Source organism: Neofelis nebulosa, chromosome 7 (assembly GCF_028018385.1).
Source record: "Neofelis nebulosa isolate mNeoNeb1 chromosome 7, mNeoNeb1.pri, whole genome shotgun sequence".
In the NCBI taxonomy this organism is placed as follows: Eukaryota; Metazoa; Chordata; class Mammalia; order Carnivora; family Felidae; genus Neofelis; species Neofelis nebulosa.
In genome coordinates, this window is record NC_080788.1 from 73,205,976 (window position 1) to 73,215,204 (window position 9,229).

A 9,229-nucleotide genomic window follows, 5' to 3' on the forward strand; every position below is an offset into this window, starting at 1 on the left:
TCAAACAATTTGAACCAATTTAATGAGAAGAAAAGATTATGAATACAAGGAGTTCAGAAGCCTCTTCTCAATAGAATTAAATTCAGTTCAGTGTAAGGTAGCAGTTTATGTAACGTTTGCCACACACAGCAGAAGCTGAGAGGTGTGGTAGCAATGGTGAGGCAGGAAGTCCCTGGGCCTGTAGTTACTTGTTTTCTCTGGTGGCCTTTCCACCTGCTGTTATTCTCTTCAGAGCGGACTTCACTTCCTGGTTCCTCAGGGTATAGATGAGGGGGTTGAGTAATGGAGTGACAACAGTGTAAAACACAGCCACTGCCCCATCCAGGGGACTCTTGGAGCCAGCCCTGAGGTAGGTGAAAATGCAGGGGACATAGTAGACTGTGACCACGGTTAGGTGGGAGCCGCAGGTGGAGAAGGCTCGGCGCCGCCCATCAGCAGTGCGTATCTTGAGGATGGCGCGGACTATGCAGGCGTAGGAGAGCAGAATTAACATGAAGCAACTGGCAGCCACCACCCCAATGTCCACAAAGGTCACAAGCTCATTGACGGTTGTGTCAGCACAGGCCAGTCTCAATACTGCAGGGATGTCACAGATAAAGTAATCCACTTGGTTGGGCCCACAGTATGGCAGACGGAAGGTCAGGGTGGCCTGGACAGACCCATGGATGGAGCCGGCCACCCAAGCCCCAGCCACGAGGATGGTGCATAACCTCCCATTCATGAGCACGGGGTAGCGCAGGGGCTGGCATATTGCCAGGTACCTGTCGTAGGCCATCAAGGTGTAGAGGAAACACTGGGTGCTGCCCAGGAAGTGAAAGAAATACAGTTGAGCCACACAGCCACCAAAGGGCATTGCCTTGCTGGCAGGAGTAAAATCCAATAGTAGCCGGGGGACAATGACTGAGGAGAGCCACATGTCCAGGAATGAGAGCACGCCCAGAAGAATGTACATGGGACGAGCGTGGAGCTTTGGGTCAGCCCACACGGTGAGCAGAATGAGCAGGTTCCCCAGCTGAGTCAGGATGTAAATGATGAAGAAGACCAGGAAGAGGAGGGTCCTCAGACTGGGGGGGTGAGGTAAGCCCAGGAGAACGAAGCCCGTCACGATGGTGTCCAGGGATGTGTTTTTGGTCTCTCCCATGTCTTTCTGTAGTGTGTCAGGATGAGTGGTGAAGTCAGACAAGTGAAATATCCACAGGAGGTGGTGAGAGAACGGTTTCATCTAATGGTTAATGCCTGCCTGAGTGATGAGATAAACAGGAAACTGCCACAACTTTTAAACAATTTTTATTTACTTATTTTTATTTTAATTTATTTTATTTTTTTTTTATTTTTAAAAAAAATTTTTTTTTTCAACGTTTTTTATTTTTATTTTTGGGACAGAGAGAGACAGAGCATGAACGGGGGAGGGGCAGAGAGAGAAGGAGACACAGAATCGGAAACAGGCTCCAGGCTCCGAGCCATCAGCCCAGAGCCTGACGCGGGGCTCGAACTCACGGACTGCGAGATCGTGACCTGGCTGAAGTCGGACGCTTAACCGACTGCGCCATCCAGGCGCCCCACTTATTTTTATTTTAAAGACGAGGTGGTGTTGCCATCAACTATTTTGGTTCACTTTATAAGAGAAACTGTCCAGAGACTGGTTAGTTTCCTAGATGGATGGAATCTTTGATTGATTGGGAAATACTGAGAGCAGAATTCGGCAGATCAAAGCACAAGGGGACATGTGAACGATAGAGAAGGACCAATAACTCCAAACAAAAAGCCCAACCACTGAAGAGGGGCTGAGTCAGGTTAAGGCAGAGCAGTGTGGAACACATTTCCCACAATGACCAAACTTATTTTTCCCTCCACGTCCCATCATTGCAGTGCCTTAGCTAGAATCCCATCTCCTCACCATAGCATGCAAACATGTTCATTGTATGTCTCTTATTTGCCACTCGGTCACACCGCTTGCAATTCCTTCTTAGTGTTCAGTTCAAAGGACCCCTCGAGGCTCTCCCAACGGCATACTCTAGCTGGGAGCTTATGCACACCATACCTTCTCTGTTCCCTTCCCCTGGGTAATGCTCACTTTCCCTTCCGGACTAAGTTGGGAGACCTTTATCTGCAAAAAGACTTCCCCGATTCCTGAGGACCATGCTTATATTTCTCAGAGCATGTATCACATTCTACTACTATTGTCCAATTTCTTATTTGTCTCCCCTATTAGTCATCCCATCTAACACAGTAAACGTGGTCATTTATTTTCTGAATGACTGAATGGCTAATGGGAATGGATGTTGCCAAACCCCACCGAACAGACATAGTGTTTCTTTCTCTGCTGTATCTTGTTTGTCTAATCCTGGGCCCACCCACTGACTAGCGAACATCTCATTCTTATGCGTTTAGTTTTATTATAACAAACTCCAAGGGCCACTCTTGTTTTTTATTGCTCTAGGATATTATTTAGATTTATTGGTTGATTGATGTGGTCCATTGGTTTGGAATTGTATGTTTTTGTATGGGGTTATAGAGCAATTTTTATTGTTTATTATAATAGCATTGGTTAATGCAGGACTTGATCTTTAGTGTGTATGTGTGTGAATATATACATGGCATATATATATAATATATATAATATATATACATATATATTTTATATGCATATATATACATACACATATATTTGTGTGTGTATGTATATATGTACATGTATATACATGTATATACATATATATACATACACATATATTTGTGTGTGTGTATATATATATATACATGGCATATATATATAATATATATAATATATAATATATATTTTATACGCATATATATACATATATATTTGTGTGTATGTGTATATGTGTATGTGTATATATATATATATATATATATATATATATATATATAAAGTCAACTGTACAGTAACTCTCTCTAAAGACCTTGAGAGAATTTGAAGTTCCTGGTCCAGATGATAAGAAAAGATAGAGGCATGACATGTATTTGTTGAAGAGACTATTTGATAAAGATTTTTCTCCCCACACTCAGGTTTGAGATGGATTCATCTGCCATTTAACTATAGTATCTTTGTAATTTAAATGACTATTTGCAGAGAGCAATTTAAATGGTAACAGATTAACTATAAATAACATGTGAGTATGAACAGGTTTAATCCTTTAATCTCCACCAGGAAATTTCCCGGAGAGATTTTATCTTGGTTATTTTTAAAAAGTAACTTAATTCACATATTAAGATTTAGGAGCTATTAATAGTAATAATAATACTTAATATACCTGGCTCTTCAGTTCAGGGTCCATAGAAATGTTAAGCATGCCCTCTGCCCACAGAAAAAGAAGAAATATCAAATTTTTACTGCCTGAGTATTAGGAGGGCGCCTTGATTTATTTGAAAATAGATGGGAAGACTAGTTCTTTTTTTTGGGTAGAGTATACAGAAAAGATAGAAATAGTTGGGATTAAGATTACGCATAAAACAGTAATTACGAGCCAAAGTAATTTTGTTGTCAATACAGACATAATATTAGTGTGCTGCCACTTAGGCAAGTGATGTAATCCTGAGATTTTTTAAAGGAAAGTAAAATTTTGTATAAATAATTAATAGAATGGTACCACTGGGGGATTTATTTAATGGATTTCTATAATGCATATTTATGTATAGTGAAAAATCCTCTCTAATTTATCTGCCTTGCTCGTCTGATTTTTCTCATTTGTTGTGCATAAACCGGGCTCCACTTTTTCCAGGTGCCCTGCTGTAACCTTTTAGTCTCTAGATTCTGGGGGCTCTGCTTGGTGAGATCAGGAAACTGAGGTGTGTTACAGCTGGTGGGTTTGAAAGGGGGTTACTTTTCTAGGCAGACAAGACAGAGGATGGTGGTTTTGACTTGGGGTGTGGTGGTCAGAGGTTGCAGAGGTGGGCAATCTGTGGTGCAGAGAGGTTGGCAGAGTAGATTTCCAGTGGATTTTTGGAGAAACAGGAAGTAAGTTTGAAGAAGGATCAGATCTCTTGCCGAGAGAGAGGAAAATAGTCTGGCCACACTCCAACTCCCTCCCCCCCCCCCATTCACCCTCTACCCCATCAGCTTTCTTTCTGTGTCATTTTGCTTTGGGTCCACTCCTGTTTTCAGCTGTGGAAATTTAGGTTATTTAAAGTAAGGGAAGGGGCGGACTGAAAATTTTTCAAAAAATTAAAAACAATTTCACTGTATCTACCCTAGCTAATTAGATAAGCAAAGTATTTTATTTTACTTTTTTTTAAGTTTATTTATTTATTTTGAGAGAGACGGAGACAGCGAGAGTGCAGGAGGGGCAGATAGAGAAGGGGAGAGAGAATCCCAAGCAAGTTCTACACTGCCAGCACAGAGCCGGGTGAGTGGCTCTAACTCACAAAAGGGCGAGATCACGACCTGAGCTGAAACCAAGAGTTGGACCCTCGACTGACTTGAGCCACCCAGGAGCCCGATAAGCAAAGTATTTTAAAGTTTCCCCAGTTTTAGGGGCGTCTGGGCGACTCAGTTGGTTAAGTGTCTGACCAGCTCAGGTCATCACCTCACTGTTTGTGAGTTCGAGCCCCAGGTCGGGCTCTGTGCTGTCAGCTCAGAGCCTGGAGCCTGCTTTGGATTCTGTGTCTCCCTCTGTCTCTGCCCCTCCCCTGCTTGTGCTCTGTCTCTGTCTCATACATAAAAAGAAAGTTTCCCTGGTTTTAGGCCATTTGATGCTGCTAAAATCATGTTGCAAAATAGTTGGAATTTCCATATAAAAACACATACAAATAGCATAAGGTTAAATATCAATATAAAAACCATCTGAAAATAAGGGCCAGGGTATTAGAGAATAAACCATACATGTTTAAGAGGGAATTATCCTGAAAACTCTAGGGAGAAGCCGTGGGGTGAAAGAGCGGCACTGAGAAGATAAAGACAGGTGGGGTAAGAATTCTATGGAGCTGTGGGATCATGGGATGGGCTACTTTCTGTATCTTCCCCCTAGCCCCCAAATCAGGCCAGTTTGGTGTGAGCACATCTCTCTCTCTGGTTTTTTTTTTTTTTTTAATTTTTTAAACGTTTATTTATTTATTTTTAAGAGAGAGACAGAGCGTGAGCAGGGGGAGGGGCAGAAAGAGAGGGGACAGTCTGAATCTGAGCTGTCAGCACAGAGCCTGAATGGTGGTTCAACTCACACTGTGAGATCATGAGCCGAAGTCGGATGCTTAACTGACTGAGCCACCCAGGCGCCCCATTGTGAGCACATCTCTTGCAGTGAGTGCCTTTCCATTTGGAGCAGCAGCTCAGGGGAGGGCAAGCCTCTAGCTAGCTAGCTCTGGGATTTGGGTCAGGAGGGGACAGTTATGAAATTCTTGAAGATGAGGAATGAAGACTGGTAGTGTTGTGTCAGACACAATTAGGATCAAAGGACCTTTACCCTTGGGACAAGACCCAACCCAAATCTGTTTCTGGAAAAAAGATTCCTCTTCCTTTATACTCATGCACAGTTAGACATTCTGGTAGAGCCAGAGCAGAGCAGGGGAACTGCAGAGAGTTTGGGGTGGCCTTGGCATATTCTATCTATTCTCACAGCAGTGCATCCTGTTCTCCCAAAGATTTTTTTTTAATTTTTTTTTTAACATTTATTTTATTTTTGAGACAGAGAGAGACAGAGCATGAACGGAGGAGGGTCAGAGAGAGGGAGACACAGAATCTGAAACAGGCTCCAGGCTCTGAGTTGTCAGCACAGAGCCCGACGCGGGGCTCGAACTCACGGACCGCGAGATCGTGACCTGAGCCGAAGTCGGATGCTTAACCGACTGAGCCACCCAGGCGCCCCTCCCAACGATTTTTAAAAACAAGCCTTGCTTAAGGCGAGGTACCTGGTGTCCCGAAGAACAGAGAGATCACGAATCTGGCTTATGTTTGCACAATTACCAAAGAATCTTCTTCACAACCTCTGTGACTCTGTCACTGCCCAGCTGTGCCCTAAAAAGAGAAAATGAAAAGAAAATGTTGTTAAGATTCTTCTGAGTATTTTTCTCATTGCAAAAAGAAATTCCTTACATTTGGAAAGAAGGAGCTTGATTCTAGCAGTTTGGGAAAGAATTGAGGACGCAGATGGAGAAACTGATCGATTTAACACTTGGTGAAATAACAGAAAATCTTAAAGTTCCAAGATTAGTTGGTGACTGTAGTTTGAATGGAGCGGGGTTTAGGACTGCTTTTCCATCTGCTTGGACTCACTGGACGGAGCTGCAAAATTGTGGAGGAGGCTGGCTGTCCTCGAGCCGAATGGTCCAGCAGCCAGGGGGTTGTGCTTCAGACAGTCAGTCTGGCTTGTGGTAAGGGGCTCTGCATCTGTTTGGGGGAAGCTTTAGGAATCTTTCAGGAGTTTTTCCTGGCAAATAAGTATTCAGAATCTCTGAGAGCCGCTGCCTTTCTGGGCTCTTTGATGAGTGTGACTCCTATACCTCTTGAGTCATATTTTACATTGGTTTTCATCAGCTATTGGCTCTGCAGCTTTGATTAGAAGGAAAAAAAAAAACCCGCATGCTGTTAAGAGATATGAAGAAAAAATTCCAACCTCAGGGGAAATCTTGCTCTAAGGTATTTCCCTAATGAGATCTTCCCTCCCCAAATCCTCATTAGGTTATTTTGAGAGAGAGAGCAGGAAACCTTTCTCTTAGAGCTTGGGAAAGGGAGCTGTGGGGAATAACCTTGTCAGTATAGTTTTGAATGACCTCCAATTTCTTAGTGGTGTTATGAAGTCTCAGTTGATCAGCTCTCTCCCCCAAATATCCATCAGGGGACCCATGTCATGTCTTCTGGTTTCTGTTCCGATGTCATCTAATCAGTGAGGTCTCTCTTGATCCTCCCCACCTGTTTCCTGTTGTATTTTTCATTTGCTTATTTATTGTTTGTCTTCCTTCGCTAGAATGTAGGCTCCATGACAGGTGAGAGTTTTGCTCACTGTGCGATCCTTAACACTAGCACAGTGCCTGGTACATAGTAGGTTCTCAACGAATGCTTTTAAATGAATGAATAAGAGAGGTGCCTGGGTGGCTCAGTCGGTTAAGCCTCTGACTCTTGTTTTAGGCTCAGGCATGATCTCACAGTTCGTGGGTTCAAGTCCCACATTGGGCTCTGCTCTAACAGAGTGGAACCTGCTTGGGATTCTCTTTCTCTCTCTCTGTCTCTCTGTCTCTCTGTCTCTCTCTCTCTGTCTCTGCCCCCCACCCCTGCTTGTGCATGCGCTCTCTCTCAAAATAAATAAATAACTTAAAAAATGAAGGAGTAAGAGAAACTACCACACGTATTAAATACTATGGACAGAGAAAAAAAGCCATGCTTTCAAACATGAATCTCAGATTTAAAGTTACCAAAAGTTGATTTGATATCAAATTGATTCTCACATGCAGGTGCAGGCATTAGCAGCATATGCCAGTGTGAATAACTTTGGATATTTATGTATTTATTTTATAAAAGTTAATGTTAATCTGAGTAATACTGGGCAACTGGCTAAATGTGAAGAAATGAAGCCTGGAGAGGGATATAAGCTTCAAGAGCCTTCACTGTAAAATGATGGGTCTGAACAGAGACGGAATGATTTCTAAGATTCTTTTTAGTTCTAAATTAATAGGAAAGAAAATGTTTAGTGCGTGTGTGTGTGTGTGTGCGCGCACACGTGTGTATAAAGTTGCAATGTTACATCTGGCCACAAGATGACAGTATTATCTTTTTTTAAAAGAATATTTTTTGGGAGCTCATTTGGCTCAGGTCTTTGCCATTGTTTATGAGTTAGAGCCCCGCGTCAGGCTCTGTGCTGACAGCTCAGTCTGGAGCCTGCTTCAGATTCTGTGTCTCCCTCTCTCTTTGCCCCTCCTCTGCTTGTACTCTGTGTCTCTCCCTCTAGAAAATAAATAAACACTAAAAAAATTTTTTTAAAAGAATGATTTTTTTAAAAGATTATTTATTTATTTATTTACTAAAAGAGAGAGAGACAGACAGAGAGAGAGAAAGAGAGAAGGAAAGGTAGGGGCAGAGAGCAAGGGAGACAGAGGATCCAAAGCCCAAAGTGGGTGCCATGCTGAGAACCGGGAGCCAGACACAGGACTCAAACTCAAAAGCCAAGAGATCACGACCTGGGCCCAAGTCAGAGGCCCAACTGACTAAGACACCCAGGCGCTCCTCACCACTTGCTTTTAATTCTAGCCTTCTAAAGTAAAACAACTAAAGTTAATAGTTTCCCTTGTCTTTCCATTTCTTCCTCTAGATTCATACATATGTACAGATGAACATATTGTATTTCTTGAGATTAAATAAAAATATCTGATTGCTGGTAGTAAAATTCTCCCATCTCTTCCACAGTGCTGCAAACACCACCATCACCATCCCTACCCCCTCTCCCCCCCAACACACACACAATGTGCATAACCCATGTCTGATCACACCCCTGTTTCCATATTCTCCTGCCTTGGGAGAAGAGAAACTCTTATTATGGAGAAATGGACCACTTCTGCCTCTCCCTGTGTTATTCTTCCCACTTGTCATCTCTGTTCTTTACACACCATTCTACTGTTCAGTGTTCACAGAATCTCCTGGACTACAGCCTGTGGATTCACCAGTAGAAAACGTTCCCGCGAGGACACTGCTCTAAGGGAACCCGCAACTGCTCCTGCGGAAGCTGAAAGTCACCTGTCAAGAGAGGAGCTTCAATACTCTGGTTTCTCTTCAGATCGAATAAATCTTTCGCCTTTTACTAAAGAGAGGAGCTTCCCACCCTGGTGTTTCTTCTGGGTTTTGCACCCAGATTGGGTTTTCCTCCCTCAGCCCCAGGGAGGGCACGGACCTTCTGCCGCCGGTTCCAGCGGCTCAGGCACCGGGGATGCAGTGCCTGGCCCGGGGTGTCCCGCAGCAGATGTGGGGAGATTTCCTTCTTTATGTTTCCCTGACGGTGGGAAGTAAGGCTCGAGTCAGTAGCGAACTCTGCAGGGGGGTTTCAAAATAATTTTCTACCGGCTGGATGTTTGCCACCTCTGGTCTTTGTAATGAAGGAGTCTTTTCTGATCCACATTTTCCTGAAGTGGTGCTAACCGTCCCCGTATTACTACTGCTACCGTGGCTGCTGCTACCACTACGATCACTATCACTACCGTTGCCGCTTCACTGTCACTTGTGTCTGTCTAGGGAACTCCTCCAGCGGTGGCAGTTTTCTCCTTTTAAATAACGCTGTGGCTCCCAGCA

General features: G+C 43.4%; 1 protein-coding gene across 1 annotated transcript; it reads right to left on the reverse strand.

Annotated features, from left to right (window-relative positions):
* LOC131518219 (olfactory receptor 10G2-like) lies at positions 1 to 5,985 on the reverse strand. The gene is made up of 2 exons (XM_058740809.1): positions 5,866 to 5,985; positions 1 to 1,240 (listed from the first exon to the last, which is right to left on the reverse strand). Exon 2 carries the CDS (start codon positions 1,220 to 1,222, stop codon positions 185 to 187), a length of 1,038 nt encoding a protein of 345 aa, XP_058596792.1. The 5' UTR covers positions 1,223 to 1,240; positions 5,866 to 5,985; the 3' UTR covers positions 1 to 184.
* Positions 5,986 to 9,229: the final 3,244 nt, after the last annotated feature.